Genomic DNA, 17,189 nt, shown 5'->3' on the forward strand with positions numbered 1-17,189 from the left:
GGTCTCATTATGCAGTTCAGGCTGGCCTCAAACTCACAGTGATCCTTCTGCCTCAGTCTCCCTTACGAGTTCTGGGATTACAGGGGTTCAGCCCCACACCCAGCAGTTCTGTTTCTGAGACAAGGTCTCACTATATAATTTAGGCTGGCTTTGAACTCATTATGCAGCCCAGGCTGGCAAGCCTCCAGGCTCCACTCCCAGCTAAACAATCTGAGGTTATAGGTGTGGAACACCATTCCTGGCTGGAATTTCTTTTCTTTTCTTTTCTTTTTTTTTTGAGATAGGATCTCACTGTGTAGTTTGGGCTGGCCTTTAACTCACAGTGATCCTCCTGTCTCAGCCTTGTAAGTGCTGGGATTACAGGTATGAGCTACTAGGCCTGGTTGGAATTTTTCTGTTTGCTTTGTTTTTGAGACAGGATGATTATGTAGTCCAGGCTGGCCTTGAACTCACTAGATAGCCCAGGCTATCTGGAGTTTTCTCAGTGATCCCAGGACTCAGTTCTCTCAGTGCTAGGACTATAAGAATGTGCCACCATGCCCGGCTGGAATTTTTTTTTTAAAGCCACATAGTAAAAGATTAAGAATAAAGGGCTAGGTTCCATTCCTAGTTAAAAAAACAAGCAAATGGGCTGGGGATTTAGCTCAGCGGCACAGCGCCTGCCTGGCAAGCACAAGATCATGAGTTCAATTCCTGGTACCAGAAAAAAAAAAAAAAAAAGAAAGAAAGAAAAAAAAAACTAAGCAAACAAAAAAAGAGAAGAAATAAAAAAAGAAAAGAGAACCTAACAAGGGTATGAGTAAAACAAAGACACAAGCAATATTTTAAAATGTATGCTCAAGGTCCTGAGTTCAATTCCCAGTACTAAAAAATAAAATATATGTATATTGAGCCAGGCATAGTGGCTACATAGTGAGTTAAAGGTCAACCTGAACTACATAGCGAGACCCTGTCTCACAAAAAAATATATATATATATATGTATGTGTGTGTGTGTATGTATAACAATACACATCAGATAAACTCATCCATTAAAGAAAGAATACAGATTCAAATTTTTTTTTTTTTGAGACAGGGTTTCACTATGCAATTCAGGCTGGCCTTGAACTTCAAGCAGTCCTCCTGCCTCAGCCTCTTGAGTGCTGGGATTACACATGTGTGCCACAAGATTCAAATTTATTAAAAAAAATAACTATATGCTTTCTAAAAGATATTGCAAACAAAAGAACTCAAAAAGTTGTACATAAAAGAGGACCAAAAGCTGAGCATTGTGGCACATGCTTGTAATCTCAGCACTTTGGGAGGCTGAGGCAAAAGGATCACAAATTCAAATCCCACCTAGGCAACTCAGAGTCTCTGTCTCAAAATGAAAGGGGGGCAGGTGGAGTGGGGATATAGCTCAGTGGTAAGAAAGCGCCTGCCTGGTAAGCACAAGGTCCTGAGTTTGATTCCCGGTACAAAAAAAAAAAGAAAAGAAAAGAAAAGAAAAAGAGCTAAGCCAGTTCTCTGGCTCCAGATCTCAAACCATACACTGGCACAATCTGCACAAGCAAAATGCAGGCCTCCTTCCTAGCTTGCCTTTCCTCTCTTTGCTCTAAACTTAAGTCCAAATTCAAATTCTCCAAGAGAACATTTGCTTTGCAAATTCTAAATCATGTTCAAAATCTTGGAGGCCAAAAAACCAAACAAAACAAATACAAAAACAAAATCCCCTCAAACCCCACACAGAAATGAAACGTCTAGCTTTCCAGGTGCTAGCGTAGAGGTTGCTCATCCTCTCACACCCCATGGTCCTCAGGGCAGAAAGCGGAATCAGTCTTCTCAATTCTTCTCCAGTGCCACTTCAAGACCAACGGTCTTCCCTCTCCCGCAAACACCTTGCTTCTTTGAAGCTCCTAAGATTCACTAAGGGATCCCATCACTGGGTCATAATTTGCCATCATCATACTAGATTGTTCAACTACTACCACTCAATTTTTCCAGTTTCTCTCGTGTCTTTTTGGTCCAAAGTTTTAGAAAATTTCAAGCTCTAGATGAGTCCAACTGTCACTTTTTACCATGTGTGCATATCAATTGCCAGGCACTATCAACTCTATTTTCTCCCTCGTCAGCTTCCACAATTTCTCTCCTCCAATCTCCAATTCCCTGGTTCTGTGCAGATGATGTTGTTTCTGATTTCTGGACAAAATCCTAAACCACATAATGGGGATTTAGCTAAGTGGTAGAGTGCTTGCCTGGCATAGAAAAGGCCATGTGTTCAATTCCTAGTCCCAAAACAAACAAAAAAAAACCTAAGCCATTAGACAGGCAACACTTCAGTTTCTTGTCAAGTCAGTCAGTACTCTCTGCATCTGATACCCTCATTCACTTTCCTTTTTTTTTTTTTTGGTACCTAGAATCAAACTCAGGACCTGCGCTTGCCAGGCAGGCGCTGTGCTGCCAAGCTATATCCCCAGGTCGCCTTATCTACTTTCTAAGATCTGTTCCATTGTGTTCTAGCCCCATTCTCCTACCTTCTCAGGAAAACTGAGTTTATCCTTTCTTCCCATTGCCTCCTAAACTGTGTCTGTTTATGACTCTGGTCTTAACACACAATTGTCCTTCAACAAAAATTCTTCCTCTAACACCCTCCATCTCCCTCACAACTAAACTTAAAATGTGTCTGCCCTTGACATTTTCATTTCCCAGTTTTAGCCTGTTAATGCCCCTCCCCCCACCACCACCACTGCAGCTAATATCAATAATCACTAAGTCATTAATCCAATGGACACTGCTCAGCGATACTCCCAGTCTGGGGAATTGAAACCAGGGACCACTGAACCACACTCCCAGCCCTTTCTGAGACAAGGGTTTCACTCACTTGCCCAAGCTGACCTCAAGTTTATGAACTTCTTGTAACACCCTCCTGAGTAGCTGAGATTCCAGGCAAGTGAACTGCACCTGGCTCTCAGTCTCCTTTACACTGACCTCTCAGCAGCACCAACATTACCCAATACGACCCCATCTTGCCTTTTTCCCTCTTTTTTTGTGGTACCAGGAATTGAACTCAGGACCTCATATTTGCCAGGTAGGCAGGCACCATGCCACTGAGCCATATCCCTGGCCCCTTTTTTTGAGACAGGGTCCAGGCTGGCCTCAAACTCAGTGATCCTTCTGTCTCAGCCTCTGAAGTGCCAGAGTTACAGGTATGTACCATCATGCCCGGCTTCTTTACTTCATTTTGAACCAGGGTCTCTCTGTGCTGCTTGCCCAGCCTGGTCAAAATACTGGGTTTAAGCAATCTTCTTGTATCAGCCTCCAGAGAATCTAGGATTACATATTTGTGGTGGTCTTGGCTACCAGTGTCTTTTCTTGAGGGGGACTTCAAGTGTAGCAACCTTCCAGATTTTAACCCATTTTTCTGTCTTTCACAGTTGTCTCATTCACACTTGTTTGACAGCATTTTGTCACCTCTTTTGTCTTCCCAAAGCACTCAACTTAGCTTGCTTTTTAAAACCATTCATTCATTCATTCATTCATTTATTTATTTATCTGCAGGGTCTCCCTATGCAGTTCAGGGTAGCCTTGAGCCCAGGCCTACCCCAGGCTGACCGCGAACTCATGACAATCCTCCTGCTTGAGCCTCTCAAGTGCTGGGATTACAGATGTCCACACTAGGCTGCTTATTTTTTTGAGTTGCTCTTACAAACTTTTACTTATAAATGTGTAGAATAAGAATAAGAACAGCAACAAAACAAATACCTAGAATCTACCATGTTTCAACTTTAGTTTTAATAGAAACAATAACTCATACAAAAAAAATTCTTGAAACTTCTTTTTTTAACTTTTTGTTGAGACAGGGTCTCACTGTGTAGTCCAGGCTGGTCTTGCTCTCATTATGTGGCCCAGGCTGGCCACAAACTCACAGCAATCCTCTTGTCTCAGCCTCCCAAGTACTGGGATTACAGAAACCTTTAAATATATGTAACATTTACATAAAGAAAGAAGACAACTTAACTTTCCTGATACATTTGAAATGTGGGAACCAATAAAATGACTCTTGGCAAGCTCTCAAAACAATTAGAGGCAGCAGAGTAACTAGGCCTATATTAGGAGAAAAGTACACAAGATTCATTCAGTGTGCCTGTGTATATGCCTTATAGAAGACAGAACGAATACCAGTTAATACAGGAAGTCTCTCCAGAGATCAGTTAAGTAACTTTGATATGCGTCTTAAACATTTTCCATATGACTACACGTATACCGATCTTAATTGCTGTAAGGTGTTCTACAAAACTATAATTTAGACATTCCTTTTTTAATAGCCAACTGGCTTATAATACTATTGCAAATAATACTAGGCTGAATATTCTACTACAGATCTCTTCATTAATGAAAAATTATTCCATTAGAATAATCTGGAAGTGGAATTACTTTACTGGGTTGAGGGATACGCATATTTCAATTTTTTCTTTTTTTTTTTTTTTTCTGTCTTTTTGAGACAGGGTCTTGCTATGCAGTTCAAGCTGGCCTTGAGCTCACTTTGTAGCCCAGGCTGGCCTTTAACTTGCAACAATCCTCTTGCCTCAGCCTCCCAAGTGCTGGGGTTACAGGCCTGTGCCACCATACCCCGCCTTGGGCTTGCTGAACTTTTCATTCTCCTCCCTTAGCCTCCCACAGCGCTGGAACTACAGATATGAGCCACTATGCCTGATTAACTTTGTTTCTTGCTAAACTGAAGTTCTAAAATTTTATGCATTAAACTTCTCAGTCTCCTTTATGGCTTCTGTTTATTTTGTGTCTAACAAAGGCATTACTTAACCCACTGATATTTTTTCTTCTAATTACTTTTCCAGTTGTGGATTTTACAAATAGCTCTTTAGTCCACCTGAAATTTTCATGTAGAGGAGATACATACGCATACTTATTTGTGTAGCCCTTGTCTTCCTTGAAAGCTTCCTATTTTCCCTATGCGGTTCACTACTGTATCCAGAATTTGGGACACGGCAAGGGCAATAATTAACATTTAATCCTTTTTTTTTTTTTTTTTTTTGGTCGTTTTGAGACAGGGTCTTGCTATGCAGTTCAGACTGGCCTTGAGCTCACTTAGGTAGCCTAGGCTGGTCTCGAAATAGCAACGATCCTCCTGCCGCAGCCTCCCAAGTGCTGAGATTACAGGCGTGAGCCACAACGCCCGCCTTTACATTTAACCTTGATTGACTCCTCAACATATACAAAACTCCCTTTACTAACTCACTTCTCATGGAAAACAGAAGCAGTATGTGATGTAATTTCCATTTATCATTTTACAATACTAATTTTGGATACAATAAAGCAAGTCTTTTTAGCAAATTCATACTAGAGTTTTTACATCCCAACCTACCCTGTTTTTCAGTGTTCCAAGCTGCCAACCTGACCTCCTGGGCAAAGAAAAAATTAAATACCACAACACCTCAAAATAGAATTACTTTCATCTTGAAGACGGAATTACTTTAAACACACTCGTTTACGTTTTTGTTGTTGCTTTTCTTTTTGTAGTGCTGGGACTAAACCAAGAGCCTCATGCATGCCAGACAAGGATTCTACCACTAAGCCACACCTCCAGCCCAAATACACTAGTTTAATATACTGCCTCCCATTGGTGTAAATAGTGGCATGCAAGATCATCTTAGTGGTAAATAAACATTTTTACTTGTGTTTTTATTTTAACTTGCATAACAAAAATTGTAACCGATGGCTTCATTCCACGTTGGTAGAAACCACTGCACTTTAAAAATAACTAAAGAATAACTAACTCTATTAAGAGTTATTAAAAATAACTAACTCTATTAAGAAAACAGTACCGTTGATAAGAAAGGATGGCAAAAATAGCCACGCAGGCAAGGGACTGACTTAAACTTGTGTAACAATATGCCGCTGGGGCGAAGAGGCTTGATCATAGCCCACAAAGTGAGTTAACCTGGGGTGGGGCTGAAGTCGCCACCTCTGCCCCCAGCTGACGACCAACTTGCTGCTGAGTCAAAGGACTAAGCAGAGAAACACAAGTGGCCTTTAGATGCGCCAATGGGGTTACAGCGCGCGGGGCACAACCCCGAGGTTAGAAGAGCCTCCAGGAGAAAGAGGGTGGGACACAGCAGAATACATGGATCCAACCAGTTTAGACCGCCCCACCGGTCCTCCCCGGGTCCTGGCGGCAGGGGCCGCTTTCGCCAGCAGCCAGCAGGGTAGGCGAGCCTGGATTTCCCAAAGACTCGGAACTACTGTAGGATCGCCTAGTCCAAGTGACGCAAAGTAAGCAGCGCCGAGACGGGGACACCGACTTTTGAGTTATGGACACAGAGTGGGGGAAGGGGCCGAGACCCGTGGCTTACAGAGATGAAGCATGCTCCGAGGCCACACTGAGGAAGGAGGTGGGGGCATAATGGTTTCCTGCAGGAGCGCAGAGGCTGGAGGGGGAGCGCTGCCTTGCCTAGGGGGAAGAGCGGAGTCCGGACTTACTTCCCAACACCTTAGTGCTACTGCAAAAGAAGGGGAGGAGTAATCCCTGGGCCCCCCGCACACCCCGCCGCGGTACACTCACCCGCGCCAAAGTCCTTCCGGAAGTCCAAGTTCGAAGATGGCGCCGCCTGTCTGGTCGCGGTTTTATGACGAAATCGTGTAGCGGCTCCTTCTGGCCCCCACCCGCGGCACTAGGTAAACTGGAGCGGTAGGCCTGGAGTCGGGGCACGACTCCGCGTTCCTTTAGGCTCTGTGGTCCATAATGCAACGCGGCAGAGCTCCGCGCGCGGGGCGCGGGGCGCTGCGAGGCCCTCAGAGACTTGTAAGTCGGGAAAGTCGACACCTACACGTCCCGCCGGTTGTGCCTTTCCTCCTAGACTGCGAGTCCTGCGCTGTGCAGCGCCAGAAGGCCCGTGAGAGTCTTAACTGCAACCCTGTGCCGTCTTAGGCAAGATTGAGACTCGGACACCAAAAAACCCTCGCCGCCGTCGCCCCCTAAGGATGAGACCGGTTCCTGCCGCTAGTGAAACCGGAGATGGACCCGAGACTGAAAGACAATGAAAGGGACCTTGGAAATAAGAGCAGAGGAGTAGAAAAGCCAGGCCTGGGCGGGGACGCTGCGCTCTCGGCCTTCCTCAGAATCCTTGCCCCACTCATTCCTCACTGGTTGGGGGTGGCACGGGGTGAAAAGAGAGTGCAACAAGTTTCTGTCCTTTCCTGACGCATTTAAAAGCCATATAAGCTTCACAGGTTTCCACTCACCCAGTAGGAGAGTGCTGTGTATCAATACGGAAAGGAAGCAGTGGAATAAGTCAGAAAATATCGCCTATTAAATTTAAATATGCAAGAAAGCTGAGCTCCCACGCCTATAGTCCTAGCCTTTAGGGACGCTGAGGCAGGAGGATCAGTTGAGCCCGGGAGTTTGAGGCCAGCCTGGACAACATAGACACCCAGTCTTTTTCAATTTAAAAAAAAAAAAAAGAAAGAAAGGTATGGCAGAGATTACGCGAGACCTAAGAGGAAGGAGGAGGACACCTAATTCCACCATTCCTTTAGTGGCTAGTAGTATTTTGGATGGGTATCTCTCCCTCTTTTAGATGTTAGCTAGCTCCAAAACGCTTCTGTGATGGGCAGCTCTATTTTAAACATTTTACTTAGGTAATGAACAAATGTCTCTTCATTCCTGCTGTTTCAGATTAGGCTATTTTGATTTACACCATTGCAAACATCTCTTATATACATGAGTAATTGTATTTTTCATTATTTTAGTTTTTTTGAGACAGGGCCTCCCTATGTAGCTCAGGTTGGCCTCCAACTCATGATGATCCTCCTGTCTCAGCCTCCTTTTGGGGTGTGCCACCACATCCAGCGCTCAGTGCTGCTATAAATAACTATGTAAATTATTTCAAACATGTACAACTGCATGGGCAGAATAAATTCCTACAAGTGATATTGTTGGGTCAAAGTTTAGGTGCCTTTATAGCTTGACAACCCCCCCACCACATACACCTGCCACAGTGCTGGGATCAGAATCAAAGCCTTGTACATTCTGGGCACGTGCTCTGCCATTGAGCTATAATCCTCAGCCCTGAAAAGCAATCTTTTAACTGATCTATTTCTCTGCCTCTAATCTCTACCACTTATCCTTTAAGTATAAAGCTGACCCTTAATTTTGATGATTGAATGGTACTTTCAACATACGAGTTCATAGTGATTTTTTTTTTTTTTTTTTTTGTCGTTTTGAGACAAGGTCTCGCTATGCAGTTCAGGCTGGCCTTGAGCTCACTTTGTAGCCAAGGCTGGTCTCCAACTTGCAGCGATCCTCCTGCCTCTTGAGTGCTGGTATTACAGGCGTGCGCCACCACGCCTGGCTTCATAGTGATCTTTTGAAAAGCCAAAAAATTAACAACTGCTCATTGTAAACCACCAGAAGTAACTAGTGACTAATTGCCAAAAATGACAAATAAAAGGACAAAAGCAAGCATTTATCCTGCTTTTCTAGTATGAACTCTAGTTCAGAACTAACAGATGAGAGGTAGTTCTTGATAGACTAAAGAACGATACAATAATTAGCATTTTTTATCTCCTGGTGAAATTATTCAGACAACAACCACTGGTGGACGGAACCACTAAATGAAAGGTTTGGGGAAAGCTTTAAAATGCCTGGACCCAGTCATCACTGAAAATGAGACAGCCAGTCGTGGTTTGCCTCCAGGTGAGAGGGCACATAAAGCCCGGAGAACAACTTATTAAATATTGTTACCCAAAAAGTTGCCTGCAAATATAGAGCTTAGAGGGCTGAAGTCAGTGACAGTCAAGGAAAGCAAATATTCTAATCCAGAATGTGGGACATTTTGTAGTAACCATTGACCTAGTTTTTACAAGTTAATGTGAGAAAAGAAGAGGGAAAGAGACTGCCTTTTCAAGAGAGTGAACCCAGGAGAGTGAACCCAGGGCCTTATATATACTAAGCATGCATTCTACCTTTGAGCTACACCCCCACCATGCTTTTCAAGAGACATAAACTATTGTAATAAGTGGAATTGTTTGGATCTGACTCAAAGAAACCTAACTATAAAAAGCCACTTTTGAGACAAAAATTGGATTATGCTCTGGCTAATACTACGAAAGTGTAATTTTGTTTTTGGAAAGTATTATTTAGTAAGTGTGATAATGAGGGCTGCGTAGAACACTTGCCTCGCAGGCACAAGGCCTGGGCCCAGTCCCCAGCATCACAAAAACAAAGTATGATAATAGCAGTATGGTGAACTGACGTATTTCTTTTTTTGTTTTTTGGGTTTTTTTTTTGACGAACTGACGTATTTCTTAAGAGATGCATTCAAGTCTATAGATATCTATAAGAGTGAAGCAGTATGCCTGCGATTTGCTCCAAAGTAACTTCAGCAAGGAAAAAGAAGCAAATGTAGATCTTGAAAACTGTTGTATCTAAGCCAAGTATGATGGCACAAGCCTGTGATCCTGCCACTCAGGAGGCTAAGACAGGAGGATTGCTGTGAGTTTGAGGCAAGCCTGGGCTACATAGGTCAAGACCAGCTTGATTGACAAAGTGAGAACCTGCCTCAAAAAAAAAAAAAAAAAATTGTTGCATCTAATAAAAGATTGTATATATAATTTTATCTCTTTTGTAGTGCCTGAAAATTTTCAATTAATATATGCACACCCATGTTTACAGCAGCACAATCTGTAATAGCCAAATCTTGGAAACAGGCCACATGCCCATCAACGGATAAATGGATAAATAGATAAAGATGTTTTTATATACAATGGGAGTACTACTCAGCCATAAAGGGTAAACTTCAGACATTTTTAGGTAAATGGTTGTACCTTGAGACCATACTTTTAAGTGAAATAAATCATTCACACATTTAAATATCACATTATTTCTCTTGTGTGAGAAACCAAAAGCATAAATAAGGGCCAAAATGGATGACACATACTGGGAAGTACGAAGAAAATATTCAAATAGGAAGGGGAGCAAGGGAGAAGGGAAGGAAGAGAAAAGGAAAAAAAAAAATAAAAGAGGAAAAGTGGAAACAAAGCTTTTGTAAGTGGGGAGGGGAAGAAAGTGTGAAGGGAGGGGAAGGGAGCGGGGAAAAAAAAGAAAAATCAAGATACATCATGTACAGGAACAAATTCCCTATGATGAATGTGATCATTACAGCAAAACAGTACCAATAAAATTAACTTTAAGGGCTGGGGATTTAGCTCAGCAGCACAGTGCCTGCCTGGCAAGCACGACGTGAGTTCGATTCCCAGTACCGAAAAAAAAAACAAAATAAATAAATAAATAAATAAAATAAACTTTAAAAATTTACAGAAAAGAAAATCTCATTGTGATGGTCTTAAAATAGACATTTTGGGGAAAGTGATTATGTGAGAAATAAATTTGTTCTTTATAAAGAAAAAAAATTTTTTTGATAAAACATCGATGCACACAAAATGGATTACTTAACATTCTGAAATGAATCAGTGGTGAGATTCTCCCCATCTAGCCCTAACTACCTTTAGAATTTTCTTACTCTTAACATTAAGCCTGTTTTAGCCCCCTGACACTACTGACTCTGAAATTGGTCTCTCATTTTAAGGCCTATTAATGTTCAAGCCATTTTTTCTGATCTGCTTTTTTTTTCTAACTGGAAAACTACTTACCTTTCAAAGACTACTTCAATTCTTGGTTTTTTGTTTTGTTTTGTTTTTGAGACAGCCTTGCTATGTAGTTTAGGCTCAGAGATCCTCTTGCCTCAGCCTCCCTAGTGCTGGGAGTGTAGGCGTATATCACCACACCCAGCCCCAGATCTTACTTGTGAAGTCTTTACCATTCTTGCTAGACTGGTATCATTCTTAATTTGGAAGGAATTTTGCTTATAATACTAGTAGAGTGTATCTCATACTGTAGATGTTTGTCTTCCTATTCTATGATTAATACTTCTAAGGGCATGTAACATAAAAAGACCTGTAAGTTAAGTGTATGGATTCAGATTGCCTATGATCACATTCTATTCTACCTGTTGATTAGTGGTTACCCCGGGCAAGCAATTTAAGCTCTCTGTACCTCCAGTTTTCTCATCTGTAAAATCTCATTTGTTTGGTAGAGATATATTAATCTCTCTTTTGTTGTTTGTTTGAGGCAGGGTTTTGCTATGGAATGTAGGCTCACCCTGATCTTGGTATATAGCCCAGGCCTTACAATCCTGCCTCAGCCTTCCAGGTACTGGCATTACAGGGATGCACCACCACAAGCAGATGATATATAAAATCTTTCTAACTGGGTAAAAAAGAGATCAGAATAGTTTTGGACACAGAAGTACTCAGTGAATACTGACATTACTCAGAGCAGAGCTTTTATCCTTAGAGGCCTCCTCATACCTAGATCAATGTCTGCCATAAGACACTCAGAATGACTGAAGATCTGGATAGGTTTTGATCTCCATATGGACCTTCACCATGGCCCCAGAGCATTGGTGTAAAGTTATTCAGCTGAGAGTCTCCACAAAGGCCTCAGCAGCAGGTGAGGAGACGGGCTGGGGAGTATGAGCCCCTAACTTAAGTGGTGGACATGTTAAAAGATACAAAAGCAGCAGAGTTGCTAAGGGTAGGATGTATGTCATTTATTGACCCTGTATTTCCTCCTCACTGGTCACTGCTCTTGACTCGTAGGACAACAGGTACAGAACTACAAGGGATCATGCCCAGCTCTGTGATGACCAGGTCCACAAGCTCTGGAGGAGTCACATCATAGACCAGATTCAACAGCCGCAGGGATGAGTGGTTCTGCCAGTTAGCCAGGGCTACATGATCTTCCCGCTCACACCGCAGATCATCGGGGTCATCTGCAGTGGGAGGGGGACCCATTATGTTTTTTTAAAAGAAGTTAGGGTTTTAACCTCCCTCTCCCTCACAATTCTCAGCTCTCAGGAAGGTTCTCTTCTGCCTTGCTTACCTAGCTCATTAGAGACAAAGGCATCAGTCTGCACACGCTCACAGAACTTGTATGTTTCACAGCAGACCAGCACTGGCACATTATGGGCTCGAGCCACTAAGGCCAGCTGTGCTGTCCCTACCCGTGACATCACCGATCCATTGGCCAGAAGTGCATGAGCTCCCAATAGCACCTTGGAAACCTGTTTGTTTTAGACAGGAAGGAAAAATATGTCATAATGTATCAGTGTAGAATAAGGTCCCCCACTTCTGCCCAGGGGAGCAATATTAGAACAAGTAATAAATTGTTTGTTTCTTTATTTTTGGAGACAGGGTCTTACTGTATAGTCCAGGCTGGCCTCGAACTTGTGGAGATCCTCTTCCCTAGTGAAGGTATTACAAGTGCAAATCACCACGCCCGGTGACAAGTAATCTGGGGTTTTTTTTTGGTACCAGGAATCAAACTCAGGACCTTGCACTTGCCCGGCAGGCACTTGTGCTGCTGAGCTATATCCCTGGCCCGACAAGTAATAAATCTTGATGGCTGCTTTTCTTGGAAATCACCTAACCTACCAAGTATGCCATAAGAAAACTAAATTTTGAAGTTATTTTTTTTGTACCCTTTTGGTGGCTGCAAGTTTAATATACAGTTCTTGTGATAGCTAAGCTGTGCTATATAGCATGTTTTAGGTGTTTTTCCTATTAAGTAAAAACAGGGTTGTATTATCCTAATATTTTAAAATAAGTGAACTTTAAGAATATAGAAATATGTCTATGTTATTACACCCTTTCACGTCCAGTTGTGGAGTCCCTTTCCTCTGCCCTCACCTCTGGGAGCACATAAGAGGCTGCAGGAATCAGCAGGTAAGAGGCAGGGACGCCAGCATGGACCAGAGAACGTAGCATGTGCCTTCCTTCCAGCCAGGGCCGACTGTCCACCACTACCACCCGAAACCTCCGGCCCTCATTCCAAGCCTCCTGAAGAATTCGTGATACCAGAGATGAGCTACAGCGGATGGAGAGGAGACTCAGTCATAAAAGGCACTAAGTGGTGGCCTGCTCATTAACCAATGCAAAGGCATGGTCCTTTCTTCTGATCAGCCCACTCCCCAATTGGAGTCATACAATTGGGTCATACAATTGGGCCATACCATCCATACACCAGGATCACATCTCCATTACTGATCTTCTTGTAGGCAAATCGTGAAATTGCCTGAGCCGCCAGCACAATCTTCTCTTGTATGTACCGATCAATAGCTGCTCTAAGTTCTGTCTTGGCCTACATGGAGTAAGATGTTTAGAGAACAAGAAGTAGACACATTTCTTCCTCTGACTACTATGCAAGATGCTTGAATTTGTTAGCATGATGGACCTGAAGGGCACCCAAGGGTGGTACAAGTCAGAGTGCCCAACTACTTCCTTAATCCTCACCTGGGGTAGAATGGCATGTGCTGTCTTCTGGGAATTCTGAACATGCTGCTTAACACTAACCACAGTGTACGCTTCTCCCATTCCCCCTACTCACCTCCTCTTCCCGCTTGGAGCTGCTCACAGCAGTGATTTCCTTGTTAAGGAACTTGATGGCATTGTACATGCTTGCTGACAGGGGGCGACACTGAGTCAGGAAGCTACAACAACAATACTTACTGTTTGTACAGCTCCTTACAATTTAAACTAGCACATTAAAAAAAAAAAAAAAATTAAGCTGGGCATGGTGGCAGGTGCCTGTAACCTTAGCTCTCAGGAGGCCAAGGTAGGATCATCACAAGCTCAAGGCTAGCTTGGGATACATAGTGAGTTCAAGGCAGCTTGAGCTACACAGCAAGACTCTGACTCAAAGAAAAACCGAAAAAAAAAAAAAAGGAAAAAAATTTTTTTAAACACAGAGAACAGGAAAATAAAAAGAGAAAAGAACAAGAGTACCAGAAAAGGACTAGGTGAGCTAGGAAGGAATTTGTGGCTTTTCTTACCTGATATAAGGTTTTAGTTTATTCACAAGATCCCTTGAGAGTTCCTCATTGGGAGGGGTTGTGTAATCCTGAATCACCTATGGAGCACACAGACTGATCAACCAAATGCCCCTGATAAAGGTCTCTGAAAGGGGGATGGAGTTGCACTGAGGAAAGTGTTCTGAGGGTAGGAGTCATTCCCTCTTTGCCTAAGGATTGACCTTGGGTGAGAAGCTGGGGCAGTATTGGGGAGGTGGGGTGGGGCCATAAAAGAAGAACACAGGGCATACCTGCTGCAAGGCACGAAGCAGAGCAATACACCGGGCATTGGAGCCACTGACCAGGCCCTGGGAGTACTGCAGGCCGAGTCGCACCATGGCTGGGTGGATCACAGAGGATGGGATGCTGATGGGATGGCAGTGTCACATACTTTGCAAGGAAACTTGCTTACCTAGTGCTTCCCCCTCCCTCCCACAGAAAAGGAACTTCTTTTACTAGAACAGACTGCCCCATTTCCTCTAAAATTTTGCCTCAAGTTCATATTTCTTCCCAGAGAGTCCATCTCAAATTTCCAGTTGCTTTTATTTACTGAGACAAGGCCTCACAATGTAGTTCAGGCTGGCTTTCAATTCACCCTCACTAGGTAGCCCAGGATGGCCTGAAACTTGAAATAATCCTCCTGCCTCAGCCTCCCCTGATGCTGAGACTACAGGCACACACCACTATGCCCAGCTCTAGTCACTTTTAACCACTTAACAGCAACACACAGGCAGCATGTTTGTTTACATACTATTGCTCTGGCAGGTGTCATTTCAACCACTTGATTCTTATATTGGATAAATTTGATAAAATTATCATTTTTATATCTCCTGTTATCTTACAAAAAAAAATTTTTTTTGGTACCAGGAATTGAACTCAGGACCTTACGCTTGCCAGGCAGGCACTTGTGCCTCTGAGCTATATTCCCAGCCTATCTTATAAAAATTACGAAAAAATGCAATTTTTAGTCAATTTGTACTTAAATAACTGGACAGGTAATGGCTAATACTAAGTCACTACACCTCCTCAGACTTAGATGTTATGACAATTTTGTACCTCATGTACTGGGTCAAGGAGTTTTGTCTGCTGTACTGGGGTAGGTGGGAGAAGAGACTGACTTTGGATCCATAATCCTTTCGGGTAGGAACCTTAACAAAAGAAAGAATATGATCAATGGCCCAAAGTTGTGGGAGGAAGCTGGAAAACAAGTACAGAATGAGACCGCTGTGCCCCAAATACCCATCCTTCTCCAAGGTCTCACTTTGCTCTGAGCAATTTTCTTCCCTCTCTAGGCTTTTACCCAGTTCTTACCTGGTGTCGCTCTGGTTTTTTAATAAGACTCCTCAGAAGTGTGGGGTCATCAACCTGAGTTTGCTCTGAGAGACGCTTCACTCCTAAAAGATAGTAGTCACGTTTTCAAGACAGTAAGTCTCAAGAGGTGGGTAATTTGCTCCTAGGGGATAGGGAGAATCAAGAAAAATAGGACAAGCTGCGCGTGGTGGCACACGCCTATAATCCCCAGCACTCAGGAGGTGGAGGCAGGAGGATTGCTGTGAGTTCAAGATTAGCCTAGGCTACAAAGTGAGCTCAAGGCCAGCCTGAACTGTATAGCGAGACCCTGTCTCAAAAAACATCAAAGAAAAAGAAAGAAAATATAGGACAGGGGCAAGAGGTTAGGGAAGATTGAGTAGAACAAGAACTAGGGGTACAGTGGGGTTGATGGAAAAATTTTGAACTCTAGGTTCGAAAATGAAAATGGAAAGGGAAAAATTTTACTCTGGCACAAGAAACAGAGGTTTTGAAATGAAGGGAAGATATACCTGAGGGGGTTTCTCCAGCTGTGCTGGGGCAGGCCTGAGGAGGTGGCCCTCCTTGCTCCCCTTTCCTTGCCTGTTTCAGGGCCCGTTCAGCCTCCTGCTTGGCCCGACGCTCAGCACGAAGTTCAGCCTTACTCCGACCACCTGGAACTTTCTCACCAGGAGTGCCCTCCAACTGCCTGCTGGGTCCTGGCAGTTCTCTCACTAGTAGAAGGAAGAGGTGCTGAAGTTTCAGGCAGGTGCTATTTCTGCTCCAGCCAAAGCTTGACTATTGGTTTATTTAAACCACGTCACTTTTTTTCACTTGCTCAAGCCAACTTTGTCCTGCCTCTCCCACCACATCCATCCACCAGCTCCACATCCCAGCCCTTTCAAAAAGACCTCGAACCTTGACAATGGGCTGAAGTTACAGCAGAGCCAACTTCTGGTTCTGTCCCTTTTTCCTCCTTCCGTTTCTTCTTCTGCTGTTTCTTTTCCTTCCGAAGCTGCAGCTTCTCTTCTTGGGTCATCTCCCTCCCTGCTACCTGAGACAAAGGCATAGGACACTGCTCTGCCTCCAACAATTCCAAAGGTGAATCAACACTGTTGGCTTACAAGATTCCCACATGGTTAAATCCCTAATCCTTTCTAACATCCTCATGTTACCTATTACAAACTTACATCCTACAGGGATGAAAGCTTCTCTTCCAGGATCTAAGTCACATATCATTAGACTCTAAAATTTCTCGGCTTTCCTGAGAAATAAACGGAAACGGGATGGGAAATGGACTAAATGAACTGACAGAGCTTCCTGCGTAGCGTTTGATAGGCGGCTGGGGAGGGAACCTTCACTTACCCCAGGTCGAGGAGACAGCTCCGCCTTCATCCCTGATCCCGAGTCTGCATCAGAAAACAGTGCACAAAGTGAACCAGAGAGGCTCCGGGAAGCCTTAGGTGGCCTCCTGGTCACAGCTGGCTGCTGGGTCGGCATGACCACCGATTCGCCGCAGGGTGCGAAGCGACCCAAGGATCCGCGTGGGGACGCACTGCGCGGCAGGATCAAAGGACAGGCGGGGAAAGGAGAAAGGAGGGGTCACCCACCCTTCACCAGGGAAACAGTTGGTGCGAGGCGCCGGGCTGCGCCGGAGACAGTAAACCAGAGTCTGGCGTGGAGCCAGAACGCAACCCTAAGGCCCAAATGAGCTCAAGCACAAGCAGTCCGGAGCTCATCGGATCCTGTAGGACTTGGTTCGTCCAACCCTTCGCTCACCCTCACGAACAGCCACAGCCACAGCAGCCATCACTCTCCGTCCTAGGCTCCGCCCGCCGCAGTCACTGGGCAGTCCCAGTGCCTTGCTCGGAGGTCACTGGGACTACAGCGCCGCCTGGTCTGGAGGCTCCACCACATACACCCACTTCGCGCAGCATCGGGCGAACTACAACTCCCAGCGTGCTCTGGGCCCCGCCCCAACTACGGATAGCGATGAGGT

General features: G+C 44.0%; 2 protein-coding genes and 1 long non-coding RNA gene across 5 annotated transcripts in view; 1 reads left to right on the forward strand and 2 right to left on the reverse strand.

Annotated features, from left to right (window-relative positions):
- Window positions 1–6,856, reverse strand: part of Gtf3c2 (general transcription factor IIIC, polypeptide 2, beta 110kDa) — a 28,983-nt gene extending 22,127 nt beyond the window's left edge. The window contains exon 1 of the mRNA XM_005400480.2: window positions 6,559–6,856. The gene's annotated coding sequence lies outside the window, so the exon portion shown is untranslated. The remainder of the gene's footprint in view (window positions 1–6,558) is intronic.
- LOC106150252 lies at window positions 5,106–7,327 on the forward strand. Its single transcript, XR_001236969.1, has 2 exons — window positions 5,106–6,269; window positions 6,854–7,327. It is a non-coding gene; the product is annotated as an uncharacterized LOC106150252 (long non-coding RNA).
- Window positions 7,328–11,584: 4,257 nt separating this feature from the next.
- Window positions 11,585–17,148, reverse strand: Eif2b4 (eukaryotic translation initiation factor 2B, subunit 4 delta, 67kDa). Of its 3 annotated transcripts, none has more exons than XM_005400495.2 (13): window positions 16,970–17,148; window positions 16,556–16,599; window positions 16,109–16,244; window positions 15,724–15,924; window positions 15,215–15,297; window positions 14,960–15,051; window positions 14,155–14,269; window positions 13,886–13,962; window positions 13,441–13,543; window positions 13,067–13,194; window positions 12,744–12,921; window positions 11,938–12,118; window positions 11,585–11,827 (listed from the first exon to the last, which is right to left on the reverse strand). In XM_005400495.2, the coding sequence occupies exons 1-13, from the start codon at window positions 16,998–17,000 to the stop codon at window positions 11,628–11,630; spliced, it is 1,569 nt and encodes a 522-aa protein (XP_005400552.1). In that variant the 5' UTR covers window positions 17,001–17,148; the 3' UTR covers window positions 11,585–11,627. The 3 variants fall into 3 exon arrangements, with proteins under 3 accessions (XP_005400552.1, XP_005400554.1, XP_005400550.1); XM_005400497.2 differs by having other exon boundaries at window positions 16,109–16,240; window positions 16,970–17,005; XM_005400493.2 differs by lacking the exon at window positions 16,970–17,148 and having other exon boundaries at window positions 16,556–16,927.
- Between the last annotated feature and the right edge of the window lie 41 nt (window positions 17,149–17,189).

This window comes from Chinchilla lanigera, unplaced genomic scaffold (assembly GCF_000276665.1).
Source record: "Chinchilla lanigera isolate Chin_1 unplaced genomic scaffold, ChiLan1.0 scaffold00068, whole genome shotgun sequence".
NCBI classification, from domain to species: domain Eukaryota; kingdom Metazoa; phylum Chordata; class Mammalia; order Rodentia; family Chinchillidae; genus Chinchilla; species Chinchilla lanigera.

Coding starts and splice junctions, on each gene's coding strand:
- Eif2b4 (XM_005400493.2), bottom strand. CDS start 16,690: ATGCCGACCCAGCAGCCAGCTGTGACCAGGAGGCCACCTAAGGCTTCC. Junction 13,963..14,154: donor TGCTTCGTGCCTTGCAGCAG/GTATGCCCTGTG, acceptor TGTGCTCCATAG/GTGATTCAGGATTACACAAC. Junction 13,544..13,885: donor AAACTAAAACCTTATATCAG/GTAAGAAAAGCC, acceptor TTGTTGTTGTAG/CTTCCTGACTCAGTGTCGCC.